Below are 22923 nucleotides of genomic sequence, written 5' to 3' on the forward strand. Positions count from 1 at the left end.
TTATTTTGCAATTTAATTACAATAAATCTGTTTAGCATAATTAAAAAATTATTAAATCTATTGTATGAATCTAGAGTATTTGTGGATTCGATCCCTAAATACTGTAATTGATCTCTTAGTTTGAGAGAGAAGATCAGAGTTAAATTTGAGCATATCATTTTTCACGAAGTCAAATATATGTATCGAACTTTTTATTAGTTTATACAACTATTTTCACAAACACCACGTGTTTTTTTTAATGTTAAGATGACTTGTCATATTCTTTATTACAACTCACGTACAAGTTGACTACTGTGGAATTTGCCTAACAAAAAAAAACAACTTACGTACGTACAAGATGATACTTAAAGATCTCTCTGAAAATCAAAATAATAATGTCCCTTGATTTACTCGTTATCTGATCTGTCGTCTCTAGCCTTGAAATAGAATTTACATCTGCCAGTTTTTGTTTTTTTTTTTTGAACAAAGTTGTTGTCTGTTTCTCTCTATTTATGTTTATACGTAGATTCTTCTCTTTTCAATTCAACGTCAGCATTTTCAGATTTCTGGTAATTAATTTCCGAAATGGCTGAGGGAAGGCTCAAGGCATTGTTCTGTGTCTTTGTGACCACGACATTTGCACTGGCCGAGGTGGCTCGTGGACAACGAGTGCCTTGCTATTTCGTTTTCGGAGACTCTGTCTTCGACAATGGTAACAACAATGCCTTGAATACCTCGGCCAAAGTCAACTATTCACCTTACGGTGTTGATTTTGCTAGAGGTCCTACCGGTAGGTTCAGCAATGGTCGTAATATTCCTGACATTATCGGTTAGTCTCCCACATTTGGTTTATATCTTTGCCAATATTGTTCTGAATAAAATTGTTAATATAAACTACGAAAAAGAAAAGTGTTATAAGAAAATAGTAGCACAATATTATTTTTTATTTTTTTGCCTAGTTTCAAGTTTGTAGGTACTATTTTGTGAAAAAAAAGAACCAAAAAAAAAAGAATGTAATGTAGGTATTATTTGTTTTGTTTACTATTGATAGTTAAAGTTTGTCTCCACACGTTTTTCATAACTTTTATGTATTGCGGGATAAGTTTTTCAAAATTTGTGAATGTTCCTGTCTAACATATTTTTCTTTCTAATTCAGCTGAACTAATGAGATTCAGTGATTACATTCCACCGTTCACGGGAGCATTGCCGGAACAAGCTCACACCGGAATAAACTACGCTTCTGGTGGCGGTGGAATTCGCGAAGAAACTAGCCAACATTTGGTGAGAAGTAGACAACATTAAACTTGATCATGTATATATTGCTTCCATAGAAAAAATTAAAATAATTTTTTCATAGATTTTTATATGTTGTATTCTTTTTCACGATATAGGGTGAAAGTATCAGTCTTAAAAACCAAATAAAGAACCACCGGACGATGATTATGACGGCGAATGTTCCACAGGAGAAGCTGCAGAAGTGTCTATACACAATTAATATTGGAAGCAATGATTATCTCAACAACTATTTCATGCCACCTCCGTATATGACCAATCGCAAGTACAGTTTTGATCAATATGCTGATTCTCTCATTCGAAGCTATCGCTCTTATTTGAAGGTACGACTATGCCGCCTAAGATTTTAGGGAAGAAAAGGTTGAATTTGTGTATATATTTTTTGGTCAACCAATGCTCTTTTTTTCAAAAAAAGACTTAGTGATTATCATAAAGTATCATATTATAATATTTCACTTTAAAATTAATGTTGAAACAGAAGAATAACTATATCGGAATTTAGATTGCATTTTCTAAAATTATATCATTACTTATATTACATACCAAAAAGAGTATGATTCTTTCCACAACAAATGATAAACTAACAGGGGGGAATTTTTAATATAGTATAATAGTGGTATTAAACAATTATCATATTGTGTAGGCAAAATAAAATATGAATATATATATATATATATATATATATATATATTTGTTAGGTAGATAATTTAAAGATATATTTTGTGTATAGTCATTGTACGTTCTAGGAGCAAGGAAGGTGGCTGTGTTTGGGGTGAGTAAGCTCGGGTGCACACCTCGTATGATTGCCTCCCATGGTGGCGGTTATGGCTGTGCTGCTGAAGTGAACAAAGCGGTTGTACCTTTTAACATGAACCTCAAAGCTCTCGTTTTTGAATTCAATAGAAACTTTGTTGATGCTAAGTTCACCTTCGTTGATGTCTTCACCGGCCAACATCCTCTTGCATATCTTGCCTTGGGTATGTAAATTATATATATTTGATTATACTCTTACTACATAGTTTTTTCCTACATTTCTTAATCTAGGAAAAAACTATTATAGGTTTGGTAAAATATTATCATGACTATTATCCAGAAAACTATTTACTAAAAATAAAATTTTCCCTTTTTATATATTAAATTAAAGTCATAAAGATGCAGTTTGGTTTTCTCACAAAATTAAAATATTTATCAATTAATAAAATTCTTTTCATATACGTAGTAACATAAATGCATGCTATTTTTGGATTATTTTCCTATAATGTAATCATATTTATGTCACATATATTTTTGTAGGATTTATGGTTTCAGAAAAGAGTTGTTGTACCGTAAAACCAGGAGAAGAACTTTGTGCGACCAATGAACCAGTTTGTCCGGTTCGAAGACAGTATGTATACTGGGACAATGTCCACAGCACAGAAGCAGCCAATATGGTGGTAGCAAAGGCCGCGTACGCTGGACTCATTGCGTTTCCTTACAGCCTTTCTATGCTTGCAATATGATAGGTGCAACACTGCAAAATATATAGAGAAAACATAGTTTTATATTAAAACTAGGTAGAGTCCCCGTGCGTTGCACGGGTTATTGTTTGTTGTTTTTAAACATTTTTGTTTCTATAAATTGAATTGTTTCGTAATTGAATTTTTTTTCTTATTTGATAATGGGCATTCCCTTTAGTTATTATTTAATTTTATTTTTATTATGTGTTTTGTATGCTTTTCATTACCTTTTGCATAAATATATTTGTTCACTCTTTTTTAAATGATCAAAGAAGTAAAAATCATTCTCATAGTTTGAAATAATTTTATTATTCATGCTCGTTTTGTTGGATTATAAAATGTATTAAAGCTTGTACTATTTCTATTCTACAATTAGGATTTGTTGTTTTGTGATGTAACCAGCTTGCAATATATTCATGATGAATTTTTTGGTGTAAATCTGTCAAATTTGATTAATATTATATTTGGAAATTGTTTTTTATTCGAAGTAGTTCTTATTGGTAAATGCTTTCCAATTCACAGCATATCACTACTACACCTACCAATCTTCTTAATATACCATTATAAATTAAAGACATGTACTTTTGGAATAAAACAACTGAGTTCATCCTCCATTTAGTTGAATATCAGATAGTCATTCTCTTTTCCAAATAATAAAATATGATTTGCCTATATAAATAATTTTGGGAGTTGACCATGTATAAAAATATACTTCTATGAGGTTGGAAAAAAAATACTTTTATGTAGTTCGATGTCATCCATTCCTCGTATGTACAAAATGATCATATTTACTTTTAAAAAATATTTATAAAAATACGCACTATATATACAAAGAGTTTAAAGCATGGTAAACCATGACGACACATCTATATATTTGTTCTATCCTAATCAGCACATCATTTAATATTTAATAGCTAATAAGAACTTTTTGGGAGGAAATAAGATATTGTCTAAAGTATGATATTAGAACACAAAATTATATAGGTGATGACCTTATTTTTGTTTGGAAGATTTTGTTGATAATTTGGGATATAATTATAAAATTTAGTTGTAAAGTAAATAAATCATAAGCCCAAATATATGCTTTGGAAATTTAAAAATAATTATAATTCTCTTAATTTGTATTTCAGAGATGGGGACTACTGTAATTATTGTAATTTGGATTGTAATGTTTATTTGTAATAGTTTTGGAAGTTAAAACTAAAAGTAGTCATAAAAGTTTGGGCTGAAGATTTGCATTAAAAATTAATTTAAATAGAGTGACAATTTAATATTTAAGTCTGGTAGGACGGATAGTAAGCTTTGTTTGTGTGGTATCAGCGTGCATAAAGCTCAGATATCTTCTTGAACCTTATATATAAGAATACAATACAAAGATATGAGGAATTTGTTTATTATATGCTGAGAAATACATAAACACTTTTGTTAATTATTGAAGTGTATATTATAATCAAGGGAAAACAAACCATCAAATAAAAAAGCATAATAAAGCTGACGAGAAAAGAGGCTTAAACATTAAATCTCCTTGTGTATCTTCAATGAGAGAGTGTTAGGCACATCATCTTCCATGGCACGATCAGACTGTCACCTACTCACCAAACTCTCATCAGATTCTTCGAACAATTTTTGATTTGTTTTTATGGTGGTATTTTAGAGTCAAACATAGGAATTAGCTGAATATAATATAGTATAACCTGCATATAAAATATATATATTCTAAAGAAGTGACTAATCACCCAATAAAGTGTTGGTTCTTGAACTATTGGGATTCGAAGTGGATGTGTTGTTCATGTTATTGGATAGTTTAGACATTACTACCTTTTATGGAAATTTTTGGTAATTTAGCTTGGAGATAGGAGGAATATATGGCTTCGGTTGAGCAATAGATGCTATTAGAGAAAAAAAAATAACTTTAAAATCTAGGCTAGTTGTATGTACAAGAGTTATTTATAATATGGACTCGTTAAGTGATAATATTTGGATTTTGACATATGGACAAATGGTCTGTAAGTTTTAATAGGTTGATTTTGAGAATGTTTGTTTTGCAGAGAATAGAGATGAATCTTCAAAAAATCAAAAAAAAATTAAGATACATATCATATAGTCTCTAAAATTAACATATAGAATTAAGCTTTTAAAAGGATATTTCATTTTTTTTTAACACATACAACAACAACCAACCAACCAACAAAAAAACACAAAAAAAGATGTATAATATCTAAGAAAAAGTGAAAGAGAATGAGAAAATTAAAAATATGAGTATTTATAGGATGGGAAGTGATGACAGTTACAATTTGGAAACTAAAATGTATGAGAGTTAATTCTAATTTATTGTGTTTTGAATAAAATTAAGTGGAGAAATATAGTTAATGCTATTTTTTTTAATATTAAAGTGTGAATTAAATGTATATGATTAAATGTGTTTTATTTATGGTTTAATTGAAATTTTTTTATTTTATTTTAGATTTATATTAAAGTGTGAGTTAAGTTTGTATGACTAAAAGTATTTTAACTATGGTTTAATTGGAAACAATTTATCAGTTTTATATTAAAGTGTGAGTTAAATTTATATGGAAAATGTGTTTTATTTATGGTGTAATTGGAAATATTTATTTTTTTCAGTTTTAATATTAAAGTGTGAGTTAAATGTACATTCCTAAATGTGTTTTATTTATGGTTTAATAATTAATTGATTTTTATTTATTTTAGCTTTATATTAAAGTGTGAGTTAAATTTAAATAATTAAAAGTGTTTTATTTGTGGTTTAATTGGAAATAATCTTATTTGTGGGGAAGAGAGAGAGACGTAGAAGAGGAAAAGACGGGAACTCATAAATTCCGTTGTCGTTATTATCTTTGGGAATAAGTCGATAAATTTGCAGTAGACGATAGATTTGTTGGGCTTAGTTAAAATGGTCCATTAACTATTTAGTACAAACATAACATACAACCCATCTAACAATTTGTTTAAACATGAGAATAAAAAAAAAATGATAGATGTAGGATTTACTACAGGTGCCACGTGTGCCACGTGGCAAACAGTTAGAGCCTTCTTAGAAGTGTAACCCTACTTTATTATATTAGATTACATTCTTTTAATAAAAATATTACATTCTTTTAATAAAGCTAATATATGTATGATGATTAACTTTTGTTCGTTAATTCAATTATTTTATTTAACAAGATTTCAGAAGACTTTGTTCAACTGGTGAAGGTTACTTTATGAGATGATATATGTTAACAGAAAAAAAAAATTATATGCAAATTTATGTACGTCACTGAATTTTCTAAGCTAAAATAACAACGTTAGATGGCTTAGTTTTCCAAACTCGAAAAAACAAAATGAATACTGCAGTGCACGAAACCCTCTTAATAATGCTAAATAAAAGTAACCAACGCTAGTTTTTACGAGTCGAAGCATTTCTATATAAGGAATGAAAATTACTTGGAGCAAGACTAAAACGGAAAAATTACATCTTCTTTTTTCTATTTACACAACAGAAATTCAACAGTCTTCTATAAAAGATTAACCACCCAAATAAATACAAAAAAAAACTTTTAGTGTTCATCAGAATTTTTGTATTATGATAAAGAGTTTCTACCTAGTTTTTTTCTTTTCAATCTTTATACAAAAACTTTGATGTCAGACTAAGAGCTGTCTTAGTGCTGAGTATATCCGTTGAGCTTGTAACGCTTCAGGTGTTATCTATAGATTAAAGTTGTATTTTTCCGTTCTCTCTATAGTAATTTCATTATCATGTCATTTTTTTTTTTTGACAACATTATCATGTCATTATGGTTGTTTTTAATTTTGCATATATATGTAACCAAATCCCTAGTTTGATGGGATTCACGACGTGTGTGAAGTTTAAATAATTTAGCAAACTACAGCTCATTGTAGAGGTCATCACAATAATTAACGCCAAACATGTCCAGTCCGTCGACTTTGCAAATTAATCTATTTTTTTTTAAATTAAGAAGATATGGTCGTTTTATTCAACTAAATAAGATATATAAAAAAACAAAGGTTCTTCATGAAGCCAAATATTACGTATTAGACTCAAATTCAAAAAAATATAATTATTAAATAGTTTTTGCTAAAACACCACGAGGTTTTCTGTAATTACCCGCTCTAGATAACCTAGTGGTACGAGTCACGGTACAATAGCGGTATGAGTAGCAGTATGTGTCACACAGTACGATACTGGTACGTGTAGCGGTATGTGCATCGGTACGTGCAGCGGTACGCTTAGCAACAAACGATGGTACAGTCAGACACTAGCCATGTGTTCGATAGGTTAAGGGGATCCTAATAAGAATGGAGAGTTCGAGGCTACCGAAGTAACAGTAGTGAACAAATGTTTGAATTAAAGAAAAATAATCCCAAGTTTTCAGTGATTGATGATGCAGGCATGTAAGTTTCTGGTTGAAAATAGGATAATATAGTGTCTAGTATAAGTGACAGTACGAGTGACAGTGAAGTTGGAAATGTCGGGTAAATGGTCGCATCAGTGAACGATGGATCGGGCCGATGGGACAAGGATGGGTCGATATGACAATTGGCTGATGGATGGCCCGGGTTTAATGAATGAGTACAACATGCATCCACTAAGCAATTTGGATCACTATCCTATCCTATAAAAATATTAACCACGACAAGCAAGCAATCGAGACTAATTAAACCATCGGTCAAGAGATCGACCAAAGAACTCGGCCACAGTCACGCATTCACCTACGGTTTTAACATCGTTTAATTTTGTTTGTTCATTAAACGATGTATTAGCCTATTTACTATGAAAATGGGCTGATGGATCGATAAGATTTACTTGATCCGTTTTACTTAATCGCTGTCGCATATTGTTTAACGAACGAACTAAAAATCGATAGGCCCTAAATCTATATAATAATAACAATCCGAATAAATGCGACCAACAGTTGTGTTTTATCAATCGTACCTTTTGGATATTTTCTGAAAAGTTGTGATGGATCATTGAAACGGTTATTTATGAAAAGTTACAACTGTTCACTGTAAAGTTGTGTTGATTGGAACATTTTTCTAAATTATTTTCTAGCATTCATTCTTTTAAAAGTCAAGAAATTCCTCTAATTCTTGATTTAACAAAAGATTTTTGGAATGATGAATCTAATTTACATTTTTTCGTTAATTTTAAATATAAAAGTTTAATGAAAATACCTAGAGTGTTTTTCCAAGAGTTAGATGGATTACATAGTGAGTTTTTGGATTTGACTTTTCAATATGGTAACAATCCGAATAAATGCTACCAAAGGTTATGTTTTTCAATCGTACATTTTGGATAATCTTCCAAAAAATCTGTAGAAAATTTAAATTATGTGTTTAACAAAAAGTTTTGATTGTTCATTGTAACAGTTTTTTTGTAACAACTGCTCATTATAGAGCTGTGTCTATTCGAATATTCGTATCTTTTGAAATCTATATATATTTGTCTGTTTGAACTGTTTTCATTTTTTTGCCATGACACCAAATAATATAAAATTTCAATTTCAACGGTTTTTACAGTTCTCTAAATTATTCTCTAGCATTCATTCTTTTAAAAGTAAAGAGATTCTTCCAATTCTTGATTTAACAAAAGATTTTTGGAATGATGAATCTAATCTACAAATTTTAGTTAATTTTATACCTAGAGTCTTTTTCAAAGAGTTAAATGGATTATATAATAAGCTTTTGGATTTGACTTTTGAATATGGTAATAAAGATGTCTTCTATTTAAAAGCAGTTTATATGAGTTTGTAGGTATAATCAAGTGCACAAACAACTGTTGCAATTTTTCGTAGTACCTTTTCGTAAAAAAAAAGGTTTTGATTTGCTTTTTTAAAAAATTCAAACGGTTGTATTTGTTCATTGTAGAGTTTTGTCTTTTCACTATATTTTATTCATATTTTTTCATCACAACTTTTAGTTTTAATAGGTGTGTCTATTTAAATAGTTATGCTTTTTGAACTCTCTTTATATTTGTCTCTTCATCACTAACTAACAAGTTTGTTGCAGCAAATTTTCCATTTTATATTGAGTCTAGATAATTGAATAGCAATAGAGAAATTTTATACAACTTAATATTGAATTTACAGTTGTGTATATTTATCTTAATTTTTCGTTAAAAAAAAAATTTTAATATTTAAAAATAATAATAACAATCTGAATAAATAAGAACAACAGTTGAGACTTTTCGTAGTACTTTTTTGTAAAAAAATTGGTTTCATTTGTTCTTTTTTAAAAACTCCAAACAGTTGTATTTGTTCATTGTAGAGTTGTGTCTTTTCACTATATTTTATTCATATTTTTTCTTCACAACTTTTCGTTCTAATAGGTGTGTCTATTCAAATAGTCATATATTTTGAACTCTCTATGTATTTGTTGTCTCTTCATCAATAACTAACAAATCATTGTTATTGAAACAAATTTTTTATTTTATGTTAAATATAAATAATTTGAATATTAATATCTAATATTCAATGTTATTCTATAATCTAACTAAAATTTTAGAAATGATAATAGTAATATAGAAATTTAATAAAACTTAATATAGAATTTACAGTTGTGTCTATTTATCATCACTTTTCGTTAAAAAACTATTTTAATATTTAAAAATTATTTTATTTTGTTCTTAAGAGTTGTGTATTTTAATTTTATTTTTCTATTAATACTGTTTCATTCATTATTAAATTTATTTTTTAATTATAGTTATTTAATAGAAAATTACATTACTCATTATAAATTATAATTTCCCTCTCGAAATAACTTATAATTTTCTCATTACAAGTTGACTTTTGAAAGATATTTTTCCAAAAAAAAAAATTGATTTACGTCAAGTTGAATATTATTGAAGATCTTTCAACAAACAAAAAAAACAAATATTAAACATCACTGATTTACTCATTATCTATTGTCTTGCGTGTGTGTCTCGCTGTATGTATGCTTATATATAGACTTTTCTCCATACATCAAAGTTGTCATTACATTTTATTTTTCTGGTTTATTTGCATAAAAATGGCCGAGGGAATGTTCAAACCATTGATGTGGGCTTTTGCCACGGCGTTTGTAATGGCCGAGGCAGTTCGTGGACAAGAAGTGCCTTGCTATTTCGTTTTCGGAGACTCCGTCTTCGACACTGGTAACAACAATGACTTGAACTCCTTGGCCAAAGTCAACTATTTACCTTACGGTATTGATTTCGCTAGAGGTCCTACCGGCCGGTTCAGCAATGGTCGTAACATTCCAGACTTTATCGGTAAGCTTCAATTTTGGTTTATCTCTTTCGCCGATATTGTTTTGGTTGATGATATAAATTACTAATTAGTTCTGTTTATTGGAAAGTGGCATAACGACCTAGCTTGAAGTTTTAAGTGTAGGTATTATTTGGTTTTAGCAAATGATCAAATGAATTAGTGTATACACTTATTTTTTTAACCATATACTTCTATTTATTTTGCTCTATAAATGAGTTTCAATGTTCTTTTTTTCCTTTCAGCTGAACTAGTGAGAATCAGTTATGACATTCCACCATTCACTAAAGCATCGACTGAACAAGCTCACACCGGAATAAACTACGCTTCTGGTGGTGGCGGAATTCGTGAAGAAACTAGCCAACATTTGGTAAGAACTTAACCAGTTTCAGGGCCAAAGAGATTAGATTATAGAGATTTTTTTTTTCATTCATTATCATTAATAGAGATGAAAAAAGGTAATCGTTTTTTCATTATGTTTACATTTAAGAAGACAAAATCTTTTAAGGACTTAACATAGAAAATTTTCCAAAAATATCCAGTTAATATTGATAATAAAAAATACGTACTTTAATGTTATGGATTATATAGGGTGAAAGAATCAGTTTCGAAAAACAAATAGCGAATCACCAGAGGATGATTGTGACGGCGAATGTTCCACAAGAGAAGCTGAAGAAGTGTCTATACACAATTAATATTGGAAGCAATGATTATCTCAACAACTATTTCATGCCAGCTCCGTACACTACCAATGCCAATTTCGATTTCGACCAATATGCTGATTCTCTCATTCAAAGTTATCGCTCTTATTTGAAGGTACTAACAATATATGCCTTCAATTTTGATTGTTTTGTAGAAATTTCACATTAGGTATATATTTTTTATCACTACAAAATTTTGAATATCTATTGATTCTATATTGTTCAAGACTAGTTTTAAAGTATTATCTTACTTATAAGAAAGCTGAAATTAATTTTATAATTGTAGAACGATCTTATCGGAATTTGGATTGCATTTGCTAATACACTAGCTACTAACCCGCGGAAAACCAGGGCTGAAATTTTTATTTGATGAAAATTTTAAATAATTTATTTTGTTATTATGTTATTTATAAAGATTTGTGATTAAAAATTTGGTTTGCTTATATTAAAATTTTTGTATTTTAAAAATATTTATTGAAAACCTTTCAATAAAATATTTGCATGTAATAAACTTTAGATTTTATTCGATTAGATTTTTAAAATCTTAGCTGTTAATTTTTTTTCAAAGTACGAATTAGTTTTGATTCTAATAGATCTTTTTTTTTTTTACTTTTCAACAATTTATTTTATTTTCTGTGTCCCCAATTTTTGTTTTTAATTAATTATATTTATTTAATAAATTAATCTTTATTAAGTTTTTCTAATGACAATTAAATGTAATTTTTTACACATTTTAAGATTAGTTTCATATTTGTACTTTCCAATTAATATAGTAGGATTATCACTACTTATATGCCATGGGTCATTTATATTACATAATCAAATCAAAGACGGAAGTATTTATTATGTTTTTGTAGGAAAAATGTGGAAATTGAATAATTGCTATATTATGTAAAATAAAAACAAAAAATCTCCAATTTTCAATTTAATATTAAAAAAACGTAGAAATGATGGAGTAGATTGGATCTATATCTCTACTGTATATTGCTAATCATATATCATAGATATAACGATACAATTTTGTGTAGTCATTGTACGTCCTAGGAGCAAGGAAGGTGGCGGTGTTTGGGGTGAGTAAACTCGGGTGCACACCGCGTATGATTGCTTCCCATGGTGGCGGTAATGGCTGTGCTGCTGAAGTGAACAAAGCGGTTGAACCTTTCAATGAGAAACTCAAAGCACTTGTCTATGAATTTAACAGAAACTTTGCTAATGCTAAGTTCACCTTCGTTGATATCTTCAGCGGCCAAAATTCAATTGCATATTTCGCTTTAGGTATGTACACAATATATATATATATATATATATATATATATATATATAACTCACTTTTTTTTTTTACCTAATAGGAAACAATTTGAACAAAACTAAAAACATTGATTATTAAAATATTTCAAAAATAGTACATTTTGTGTCATCATCACGTACTATTACTAATCATAAAATCTTTTCCATTAACCACACACGTCTACACAAAATATATATAATATCGTGAATAAGTACGGTTTTAATGGTGTTTGTTTCTTGCAAGAAACAATATGATGTTTCCGATTCTGTTTATATCATCTAATCATATACAATTTTGTAGGGTTTACGGTAACAGACAAGAGTTGCTGTACGGTGGAATTGGGGCAAGAACTTTGTGCCGCAAATAAACCGGTTTGTCCGTCTCGAGAACGCTACGTGTACTGGGACAATGTCCACAGCACAGAAGCAGCCAATAAGGTGGTGGCACAATCTGCGTTTTCCGGACTCATTACGTCTCCTTACAGCATTTTTCTGCTTACTATATAACATTATTTGGACAATGCGTATACATTATTAGTATACAGACATACACACGTAAATTCATCATATTAAAAAAGAACAAATGATCATTACCAAACAATAACCCATTCTAAGTCCAATTCATTACAAGATTATTACTAAATGTTGTAATGGAGAAGCACGATCTCTAAATTCAGTAGCAATCTTCTTATAGGCCAAACAATAATACTGTATGTAGTTTATATGTGTGAATTTATCAATACAGTTCAAGAACCATAGCAACAGAAATATAATTCAAATGAAAATGCATAAATATTGTTATACGTCATGTTTATGACAACATATAAGCCTAGATATCTTCATAGAAGTGTTTCTTGAAGGCCTCCATGTGCGCCACCTGTAGACAGGTGGCGAGTATCACCGAGCCGTCTTCGTTTTGATCCGGCAAGATGAGTGAGTCGCCGTCGAAATCATGCGTGCCTGGTCCCGTGTAGAACTCCTTACCCCATCCGAAATCAAGGCCGTACATTGGCAAAGTTAACCAGCTCACCAGTCCAAGATTAGGGTTTCCGTAGAATGGACCCTCCGTGCTTCCCAAGGCATGTAGGTCTTGAAACTTCTTGAGATCTTCTTGGTTCTTGAGATACTCTATCCCAATCATCATGTATTCGTTTGTCACATTCTTTATGGCTTTACTGATTAAACTCGCCGCGAAACCCAATTCATTCGATATCAGTTCACCTATAAGCATGAAGACAGTATCGAAACAAACGTTACATTGTAGAATTAATACTAACCTATCTTCAAACCCAAGAGAGAAGGTAAGAAGATTAAGAAAACAAAACAAATTTAATAATAAAAGAAAAAAAAAAACTCGTACCTGAGGTGCTTGCTGCGACCACGTCAAGAGTAGCATTGCCGAAGTAGCCGCGTGGAAGAGGTGGCTGCATCCGACTACGAGTATCTATACAGATTCCTAAAGCCGTGGGTTGCTCCGGAGAGTGGCCACGTGCTTTACACGCACACCTCCACACATGTCCCGTGACTGTTTCGTACCTTGTAAACCCTCTCGATGGATCAGCGTATTTGCTTCCGTTCGCTTTACTTCTTAGCTTCTCAAGCTGAGACTTACTTAGTTTTAGCATCGCCACAATCGTTTTCTTCTTTCTCTCTTCTACATTGTCCTTCTCGCCAATCAAAAAAGGCGGCTGATCAAACTCTTTGTGGCCGAACTTTGGCGGCGATGCAAACGGTGGGAGCGGTTCGCCAGCCCAGAGGATTTTCCGGTCGAGAAATGGAACGGTTTCTAACGGTTCACCACGTGCGAGTCTCGCCCATTCAGAAATAAAGTGAAGCGCGCTTTGGCCATCGACGATCGCATGAGAAATGTTTACACTAAGACTTAAACCACCGCATTTGAATCTGGTAAGCTGAGCTAAAAATAGAGGAATCGTTTCTATAGGGTTTTTATAGTTTACTTGCGGCATAAGGTTCTCGAATTCCGGCGTGGGAGAGAAATCTTTGAAATCTGAAAGCTTTCCCTCGGATTCAGCTTCGATGAACTCCACTCCCTCAGCATTACAATTGAGCTCAAATCGCCCCCGAGGGAGCCAACGTAGACGGCCGGCCATAGGGTAGAAATGGACTAGCACACGGCTTAACGAGTTTTTAAGGGTTTCAACTACATTGCCTTGGAAAGATTCAGATGGCTTGTCATAGAAGTAAAGGGTGGGAATGTGAGTTATTGTACCAACTTGATCCCACTCAGCTAATGGAAACCGACCGATCCACGTTGGTTCGGTCGGTACTATAGTGCAAGATTTCCTTAAAGTTATGGGAGCCATAACACAAACCCCCTTTTTTCTCTTTTCTCTTTTAAAAGTTTGTGCTAAACTAATGTTTATATAGTACTTTCAGTAACATGGTTTTTATCTTAAGTTTGTAGCACCGAGTCAAAAATGTATTTCTCGTGGTTTAGTTTGTTGCCTTTGAAACAGCTTATTTAGTGGAAGTGATAATAAGGTTTAGTTTTGTTCAGTTGTACTTGTATGATCATGCGTATTGTCCTTTCTCTCATTTATATTCACATTGATGCTGAACATTCCATGAAAAAAAAAAAAAAAAAGTTCCTTCTACACTTTAGCATATATTAGGAAATGTATAACTTCAAAAATACAAAAATTAATCCCAACAAAGTCTAAAAACCAAATGCTAAATCAAAAGCATAAATAATTAAATACTAACTCCTGCTGTAGCATTAATCCTAAAACCTTGAAGAAAATGATTTATTTTAAAAATTTAAGTCCAATTCCAGCCTCTACATACTTAATGGGTCGTGGGCCTTTTTAAGCCCAAAATGGGTGGTGTATTTTAAAACCCTAATTTAAAAACCCGACCGACTAAACCTTGACCCAGACCCGGACCCGACTGGTGTATTATTCTTCTTCTTGACCAGAGCTCTCTCTCTCATACACACACGAACACGATAATGGAAGGCGATCAAGAGACGGAGGTTTATACTTTGGTCGCAAGGAAGCCTAGCTTCGATCTCCCAACAGCTTGCCCTAATTGTCTTCCCGCTTACATATACCTCAAATTAGCCCAGTTTCCTTTTGACCTTGCCTTCAATTCAAGCTTCCCTGATTCAGGTATCAACGCGATGTTTAATTGTTTAGAATAAGGTCTCGGTTGCGTGATGTGTTTGTGGTTGAAGTCCTCATTGGTTAATTCTGTTAAGCTTGAATTGAGATTCGAATCCTAGACAAGATGAAACGTTTCATTTCTTGATTCAGAGTTTTAAATTGGGGTTTTTAGGTTATAGTAATTGATGTTCGAACTTTTTGGAAGTGTTCAATTTGACATTAGATAACACTGGTGAACTTTTCTGGATACGAAGAGTTTTATAATTTCTTCTTATGGCTTTGGTTGAATTGCTCGTTCTCGTACTTGATTCCAAGTGAATAATGGTGTCTTGTTACAACGCTTGTGCATGAGAATTTTATTCTTGGTTTTGTATTTTAAGACCAATGGTGTACTGTTGGATTATTTCTCCAAAACTTTTGTCTATTGATTTGCGTTTTGAAGTTGAGATTTTGAGTAACCTTTGCTCTCTGACATATACAGATTTGTGCATCTGATGTTTTGAGCTTATGTATTGAGAATTGACCATGTTGTCAATTGTTTCCTTTTATTGTGGTTTTGTGTAGATGAACTGCCGTACTTTGAAAACGGTACATATGTTGCCTACAACAATGAAGATGGAGGAGTAATTGAAAAACTGAAGAAAGATGGGATCGTCAATCTTGACGCTCAACTCCAGTCTCTTCCGGAATATTTATCGTTGAAGGCTCTTATTGCGTCTTGGCTTGAAGAAGCTCTTACCTACGAAATATGGGTTGGTACCGAGGGGATATCCACATCGAAAATTTACTATTCCGATCTTCCTTGGGTGATTAGCAAGGTCCTGTTTTATAAGCAGACATACATGGCCAAGAACCGTTTGGGAATCACCAAAGAAAACGCGGAGCAAAGAGAAACACAGGTTGGCTTTACTTAAAGTGTTGTTGTTTTATGAGAAGACATTTGGTTTATATTTTGTGAACATTCAAACTAGTTACTAAAGTTCATAGTCTTAAATGAACAGATATACAAAAGAGCAGGGGAGGCATATGAAGCTTTGTCGACTAGGTTAGGCGAGCAGAAGTTTCTCTTTGAAGACAGGTATTGCAATGACATTGATGAACATGATTCTTTCTCTTAGGCCTTCTTTAAAAGACTGACAATGTTTTTGTTATTCTCTTCCCACAGGCCATCGAGTCTGGATGCTTTCTTCCTCTCGCACATGCTTTTTATAATCCAAGTATTACCGGTGAGCAGCTTTAAAAATTTCCAACAATATACTCTCCACTTATTGATTAATCAGGTAGAAACTAGCCTCAGAACAGTTTAAGTGAACTAGTTTTGTAATGATGCTTGATCAGGAAACATCTGTGCTTCGATGCAAACTTCTGGAACATAGTAATCTTGTCAGATATGCTGAGAAACTTAAGGCAGAGTTCCTCGAAGCCTCTTCTTCATCTCCATCACCTCCACTTCACTCATTCCCTTCTTCATTTACAAGAAAGGGTAAGACGCATCCAAGCCTTACTACTTCCATATCATGCACTCTTCAGATTTTGTATTATACATCTGTCATATATATGCGAGTAAATTGGATATGTCTAAGCCTGTAAAGCAAATGGATTTCATCTTTTGTTCAGGTTCGAAGCCAAAGAGCAAACCAAAGGTGGAAAAGACCGAAGAGGAGAAAAAATTCAAGAAAAGAGCAAGATTCTTTATAGCTGCTCAGTTTCTAGCTGTCGTTATATACTTATCCGTGATGGGAGGAGGTAGTTCCGATGAAGTGGAGTATGAAGATGAAGATGACTAAACCAAAGCTTCTCTTGTTATTGAATGATCCCGGTAACTCTCAGGCAATCTCGTCTTCCTAACTACCATAAAGGAACCAGTAATCTCTGTGCTTTTTTCTTGAACTCTTAGTTAGCGAGAGGATACAGATCTGAGATTTATTCACATTATAATGGTTTTTGTTCTGAATGAGATTCAATTGGCTTTTACATAAATTTCATTGGCTCAAGACAATGATGTATCAGAATTGGAAGACTTTTGGTACATTCTCAAAATCAACTGAACTAACTCTATTTGTCTTACTAATAATAATACGGATCTCATCCATCTATACACTATCTTCTGATAGCAAAAGATGATGCCAAAAACCTACCTAAGTCTAAACTCTCTAAAACCAAATAAATTAAATGACAATTAGGAATTGAAATTTACATCCGGAGGCTGCTCCGACGTATCTTCTTCTGGTTGGCTACCAAGCTTCGAGTGTTCATCAGCCGAGTTGATGGCAAACTCAGCGAGTGAACTAACTGCAACAGACATTCCATGGCAGAGAACCTTCACTGCAACCTCTGCAAGTTTCTCAGCAGTCATCACAACATCTTCATCTACCTTATCAGCCACCACAAGGTCCATACTCTCTGATCCTGAATATCTCCTTGACCCGCTTCCACTCCAGTTGGGATCTTCCCTAACTTGCCTTGCGTAGATTGAACCCATTCCTGAGGCAAAGAACTCAAGTTTGTCCAAAACCGGTTTCTCGTTCAAGCTGTTAAGCAACCTTGACCATTGGATGCAGACTCGGTATATAGGATGGGGACATGAGGATAATCTAACTTTCTCAGGGTCAGGATCGCATCTGAAACATCTTAGAAGCCAACCGGATAATGCTTTCATATAGGATCTCTGAGATGTGATCCATAATTCGAAACAGGCTCTCCAGTTTCGAAGCTGAACTTCAAGATTCAAAGCAGATTGAGCTAATCTTTGAGAGTTGATAGCCTCTGGCGTTATCGAAGGTTGTCTCTTCTTGTGACGTTTTGAAACTTGTGTGCCTGCAAGTAACAGTTTGGCTTCGTCTAGTGTTCGTTTCTGTATCTGGTGACTTTCTGCCATTACTTTCCACATCCTTGTTAATCTGTTATGAGCATGATTACCATTTTGTCAGTATGAGGGTTAAAGAGAAACCAAAAGGAAGAAGAAGTTATTGGTGTTACCCTTACCCTTGAACCAGCTCAAGAAGCTGAGGCAATAGTTCTTGGTCACGAAGGGTCTCAATCCTTTTAGAGATGGATTCAATCGAGTGTATTGAGACCTTGATCTGTGTGTCTAAATCTCTGATTGTAGCCCTTGTTTTATCAACCGCAAGCGGATCATCTCCTTTCACGTCCTGATTTTTCAGCTGCATACATTTCTTCTCATATGCTCTTCGAACGCGTTCCCCGGACTGTTACAACACCAGAAAGACCATTTGTTTATAAACAACAGAGATAACACGAAGAATTCAATTGTCACCACTTGCTTAGAATACTCTTTGGCACTTACCCTAACTTCATCGTAGAGTTTCTTCTCCCACGCAAAAAGTTTGTCCAATGTTGTTTGGTGGCTACCAGAAATCATGCAAGATTCATCTGAAACATCGCTTCTGCTTTCAGAACCACTCTCTCTGGAACCACCAGAGGAAGTGATCAATAATCTTGAAGAGGAAGATCTTGATGAACCCGAGCGGAACAAAGCTACTGGATTCAGCATTTTTCTGGCTACAAACACACAGAAACAAAAGACAATTTCATTTGAAAGTAACTCATACAATGTTCACAACCATCTGCAACATTGTATCATGAACTTACCACTATGGTCATTGGAGGATGAAGCGTATTGAGCCTTACTAGCTTCCAATAGCCCCGAGACTTCTTTAGCCGCGTCACAAATGGTTGTGAACTGATCTTCAAGATCTTTGATTACCTCAGCCATGCTTGTTGGTCTGCGGTTCACATACACCGTGAAACCAGGCGACTTTGTAACATCTCTAACACCAACAACATTCTTCATCTCTTGAACCTTCCCTACTCCAACAACATTCCCTGTAGGTTGATCTCCTCTAGACACCTCAACTTTCCTCTGTTGTTGCGTTGGAGCTACGCATTTCTCACCCCCCTCATTCTCACTTTCACACCCGCTATCCGTAAACTCCCCATCATCATCATCATCACCATCATCATCATCTTCATCCTCGTCCTCATCCTCATTAACATCTTCAACTTTAACTTCCTCATTGCAACAACTCTTATCTATTCTACCTCTACTTTCTTCGGTTGCTTTCAGATTCGGATTAGGATTATCAAACCTCACAGGTTCAGGTTCATTAGGCTCATCATCTTCTTCCAAATCAGGAATCCCTTCTTCCTCTCTAACACGTCTTAACCCTTTAATCTCATCATCCATACCAGTACCACTCCTATTATCAACACTTCCTCGATCATAACTATTGTTATATCCGTAATAATCCAATGAAGAAAACGGATTCCAGAAGAAATCCCACTGAGAATTCTGCGGTGAAGGAGGTGGAATGTTATGACTACTTAGCCTTTGCTCAGGAGAGCTCAATGGATTCCAAAACGAAGATGAAGTCGAAGCAGAAGTGTTCATATTCATATTCATTCCAAAGAAACCATCTGCTTCACCATATTGGTTACTAGGTGGTGAGAATGTCTGAACTCTATACGTTTCAGGGGATCTCCGTTCGACTCGAACAGGTCTGCTTCTATTAGCCATCAAGTAACTAGCTTTCACATTGGATCTTGGCCTACCTTGAATCATCTTAGGAGGCATTGAAGAAGGCGTAATGGAGATGAACTCACCGCTGCTGTTACTGCGGTTGCGGCGTCTCGGTGGGCTTCTCTTAACCGGAGTGATGAACGAGTTTTGACTCAGAGGAACGAACTCGTTGTTGTTGTTGTTGTTGTTGTTGTCTCCTTGGATGATAAAGTCATGGAGAGCATCAGAGACTTTTCTAAGAGATTGGATATAAGCAATGTGACCAGAAGCAAACTTGGTTCTATGTTCTATGGCTTGTTTGATGAAACGTTTCCTGTCTTTACAGATCTGAACTGCTTCTTCATCATCTAACTTCGAATGAGAACATCCCATTTTCTCTATTGAAGCTTTTTCAATCCAAGAGACTCATACAAAGCTACGAAACAACTGAAGAAGAAGAAGAAGAAGAAAAGAAAATTAAAGACATAGCTTAATTATATATTAACTGAGAAGATTCTTTGCTTAATATACAAGACAAAGCTTCTTGAAAACCCTTAAACCCTCTTCAAGAAATGAGTAGATTTTGCGATTTTACTCAAAAAACGACAGCAACACAGATGAGAAATCGTGTGAAAATTTTGGATTTGGTCTTGAGAAATGGCCAAAAGAAGAAAAAAAAAAAAAAGAAAAGGCAATAAGCAAAACCCAGTAAAGAAGTTAAAGAAGAAAGAGAGAGAGAAGACAAAAAATAAAAACCTAATTATGAGCAAAAAAGAACTGAAGGAGGAGCGTGAGGGATACACAGTAGACGGAGAGAGAGAGAGAGACGTTGGAGAAAGCAACGGTCAAAATTACTGTCGGATTATAAAGGAGAGAGAAGTCAAGACTCTATTACTCTACTCTCAATCAAGATGGAGAAGAAGACAGAGTACTCGCTAGCACACACATTAGGCAACAAGAACATTAATAAAACTAAAATAAAGTGAATGGGGAAGTTGGAGGTGGAGGCAGAGCTGAAAATAAAAAAATGAAAACTAAAATTTTTAAAGCAACGGCAACGAGAATAATAATATTTTTGGCTACGAAGCAAAAAGACCGGACACGGTATACGACTTGCTGTTTTGTTTCTATCCTCGCTTTTCATCTTTATTATCGCTTTTGCCACTCTCATTTTTTTTTTTTTAGTTACTAATCACAACTCGACAAAAAAAATTAGCATTATCGATAATTTTATTTATGATATTATTCATTGATAAACTCCGATAGTGATATATTCCATGCACGGTGTATGTCTTATTAATTCATGTGCAATCGGCAACATGCATAATTTTGTTAGTCATTGTACTATATTTATGATATTATATTGCTACAAATCAAATTACTTTTTTTCTTGATAACTCTTTTGTTTTTCATTATAGACGTTATTAATAAAATATCGCAGATCAAAATTATATTCATATTGAATCAATCGTTGGAATATGAGAGTATAAATTGTGATAGCAAAGCAGGGCATTATAGTAACTGCCGACGCATCACCAGTGGGAAAATACGTTGGAAGAATTTAGGAAAAGCAAATCAAAAGAAGGGGACCTGCCTCAGCCTCACTCAGCCCTGTTAAAGTAAAAAGCCAGTATTTGGACCCTACCATTCGTAAAGATACATCATCGATAAAAATATGCCTCGATACCTGATCTTTCTCCTTTTTTGTTTCCAGTGTACTCATTTTATTCACGACAATGCCATTGACATCCATATTAAGTAGAGTTCAGTCCTAATCTGGCCCAATGGAGAATTAGCCCGTAGGACTTGTATCTAACTTCAATCATTGTGTTGTGTTTTCACCAAGTTTAGCCCAACACATCTTCTATTTTTTTTATTTTTTTGGTCAAAACACATCTTCTATTGTGTGACATTGCCACAACACGTATTTTGTCAAATATGATATCTTAAAACCGAGCATAGTCATATTGTGTGATTCGGTCTCGACAACAATTATGCTTAACTTATATGATATTTTGTAAAAGAAGAACTCACATTCAAACATGTTTTATATATGGTTCATGCTTTGTGTGATTGAATGCAATTTTTTTTATTATTAAAAAAAAGTATACAAAAGCGAAATTCAGTATATAGTTTGAATAAAGTTTTATCACCCTACCAAACATCGATAACTCAATTGGTAAAGACTCTTTGAAAAAAATCACTGGTCGCCGGTTCAAGGGACTTCCCATTCTTTTGGAAGAGGATTTTATAAAATGCTATGCTCCCTGTCACGAAGGGATGTACGGTCCCTCTTAGTATTTCATTAAAAAAAAAGTTTTATCACCCTCAAATGTGTGTTTTACTTATTTACATGAAAATGGTACTTTCTTTTAGAAAAAAATGTTGTCTCACCATATTTTAGTTTATATGCTAATGTTGGCTGTTGATCGTATGTCCACTATAACCTGATCGTGTTTTTCACTGTGTACATATCATGATAAGACACTTGTCTCTTGCCTTTTTACCCATTTTTAATTCCAAAGACACCTTCACTTATTTGGTGGCAGTGGTCTCTACAAGAGAGAGAGAGAGAGAGAGAGAGAGAGGTGGTGACAGTGATCTCTTCAAGAGAGGAACATGATAGAAAGGATTGACCCAAAATGAGAAATCTCAGCATTATCGGTCGAGCCCTATGCTTTGAGTGTCAAATAGTATCAGTTGAGAATATAATCTTAAACTATTGGCATGAAAATGGCGTTTTATATGTAGTTTGGCTGGTTAGTTTAATTACAATTTGTAGTTCAGGTATTGACAAAAAGAAGAAGATGAAAGACTTAAGAAAAGATAAATGGTACGTCGTCTTCGTCGTAGAAACGATTATATTATCAGTTAGTCTGTTACCAACGTCCTTTGATATACATATACAAATTTTGGACATATGAAAATTTCAAGATGAATGACCAAAAGTAATAATTATATAAATTTCAATACGTGTAAAAACATTATAATAGAACTATATAGATGTATGCAACCAAAGTACTTTGTATGACGGACTGGTCATTACTCATCAGGATGAAAGTGAATCTCACAAGTTAATGCGTAGTGGTCTAAATACTTTGCATCAAATCTATCATATAACTCCAAGGTGGGAGTATCTTATATTCTCGATCGTTAAACGGTATATATGCTTTTCTTTAATAAAGATATGATTATGATAGGATTTAACAAATTAATTATAAAATTAAGCTTGACCACCTCATTGCTAACATTATCAACTTTTCT

At 33.3% G+C, this 22923-nt stretch overlaps 5 protein-coding genes across 5 annotated transcripts; 3 read left to right on the plus strand and 2 right to left on the minus strand.

Moving 5' to 3' along the window:
* Positions 565-2257, plus strand: LOC104768179 (GDSL esterase/lipase At2g19050). Its single transcript, XM_019241050.1, has 4 exons — positions 565-808; positions 1136-1260; positions 1371-1595; positions 2003-2257. Exons 1-4 carry the CDS (start codon positions 565-567, stop codon positions 2255-2257), a joined length of 849 nt encoding a protein of 282 aa, XP_019096595.1.
* On the plus strand, positions 9771-12771 carry LOC104767120 (GDSL esterase/lipase At2g19060-like). Its single transcript, XM_010491150.1, has 5 exons — positions 9771-10035; positions 10276-10400; positions 10622-10846; positions 11760-12006; positions 12320-12771. Exons 1-5 carry the CDS (start codon positions 9795-9797, stop codon positions 12523-12525), a joined length of 1044 nt encoding a protein of 347 aa, XP_010489452.1. The 5' UTR covers positions 9771-9794; the 3' UTR covers positions 12526-12771.
* On the minus strand, positions 12828-14362 carry LOC104767121 (spermidine hydroxycinnamoyl transferase). Its single transcript, XM_010491151.1, has 2 exons — positions 13379-14362; positions 12828-13239 (listed from the first exon to the last, which is right to left on the minus strand). The coding sequence occupies exons 1-2, from the start codon at positions 14340-14342 to the stop codon at positions 12848-12850; spliced, it is 1356 nt and encodes a 451-aa protein (XP_010489453.1). The 5' UTR covers positions 14343-14362; the 3' UTR covers positions 12828-12847.
* On the plus strand, positions 14940-17139 carry LOC104767124 (mitochondrial outer membrane import complex protein METAXIN). The gene is made up of 6 exons (XM_010491153.2): positions 14940-15146; positions 15705-16039; positions 16142-16218; positions 16306-16366; positions 16479-16623; positions 16758-17139. The coding sequence occupies exons 1-6, from the start codon at positions 14987-14989 to the stop codon at positions 16925-16927; spliced, it is 948 nt and encodes a 315-aa protein (XP_010489455.1). The 5' UTR covers positions 14940-14986; the 3' UTR covers positions 16928-17139.
* On the minus strand, positions 17095-20362 carry LOC104767122. The gene is made up of 4 exons (XM_010491152.1): positions 18753-20362; positions 18448-18662; positions 18126-18349; positions 17095-18040 (listed from the first exon to the last, which is right to left on the minus strand). Exons 1-4 carry the CDS (start codon positions 20050-20052, stop codon positions 17320-17322), a joined length of 2460 nt encoding a protein of 819 aa, XP_010489454.1. The 5' UTR covers positions 20053-20362; the 3' UTR covers positions 17095-17319.

Source organism: Camelina sativa, chromosome 19 (assembly GCF_000633955.1).
Source record: "Camelina sativa cultivar DH55 chromosome 19, Cs, whole genome shotgun sequence".
NCBI classification, from domain to species: domain Eukaryota; kingdom Viridiplantae; phylum Streptophyta; class Magnoliopsida; order Brassicales; family Brassicaceae; genus Camelina; species Camelina sativa.

Bases quoted from the DNA above. Each gene is read 5' to 3' on its own strand.
- LOC104768179 (XM_019241050.1), top strand. From the start codon at position 565: ATGGCTGAGGGAAGGCTCAAGGCATTGTTCTGTGTCTTTGTGACCACG. The intron at 809-1,135 runs GTTAGTCTCCCA...TTTCTAATTCAG, and splicing joins TAATATTCCTGACATTATCG to CTGAACTAATGAGATTCAGT. The intron at 1,261-1,370 runs GTGAGAAGTAGA...TTCACGATATAG, and splicing joins AAGAAACTAGCCAACATTTG to GGTGAAAGTATCAGTCTTAA.
- LOC104767120 (XM_010491150.1), top strand. From the start codon at position 9,795: ATGGCCGAGGGAATGTTCAAACCATTGATGTGGGCTTTTGCCACGGCG. The intron at 10,036-10,275 runs GTAAGCTTCAAT...TTTTCCTTTCAG, and splicing joins TAACATTCCAGACTTTATCG to CTGAACTAGTGAGAATCAGT. The intron at 12,007-12,319 runs GTATGTACACAA...ACAATTTTGTAG, and splicing joins AATTGCATATTTCGCTTTAG to GGTTTACGGTAACAGACAAG.
- LOC104767121 (XM_010491151.1), bottom strand. From the start codon at position 14,342: ATGGCTCCCATAACTTTAAGGAAATCTTGCACTATAGTACCGACCGAA. The intron at 13,240-13,378 runs GTACGAGTTTTT...TCATGCTTATAG, and splicing joins GGTCGCAGCAAGCACCTCAG to GTGAACTGATATCGAATGAA.
- LOC104767124 (XM_010491153.2), top strand. From the start codon at position 14,987: ATGGAAGGCGATCAAGAGACGGAGGTTTATACTTTGGTCGCAAGGAAG. The intron at 16,040-16,141 runs GTTGGCTTTACT...TTAAATGAACAG, and splicing joins CGGAGCAAAGAGAAACACAG to ATATACAAAAGAGCAGGGGA. The intron at 16,624-16,757 runs GTAAGACGCATC...TCTTTTGTTCAG, and splicing joins TTCTTCATTTACAAGAAAGG to GTTCGAAGCCAAAGAGCAAA.
- LOC104767122 (XM_010491152.1), bottom strand. From the start codon at position 20,052: ATGGGATGTTCTCATTCGAAGTTAGATGATGAAGAAGCAGTTCAGATC. The intron at 18,663-18,752 runs GTAAGTTCATGA...GTGTGTTTGTAG, and splicing joins ATCCTCCAATGACCATAGTG to CCAGAAAAATGCTGAATCCA. The intron at 18,041-18,125 runs GTAAGGGTAACA...TGCTCATAACAG, and splicing joins CTTCTTGAGCTGGTTCAAGG to ATTAACAAGGATGTGGAAAG.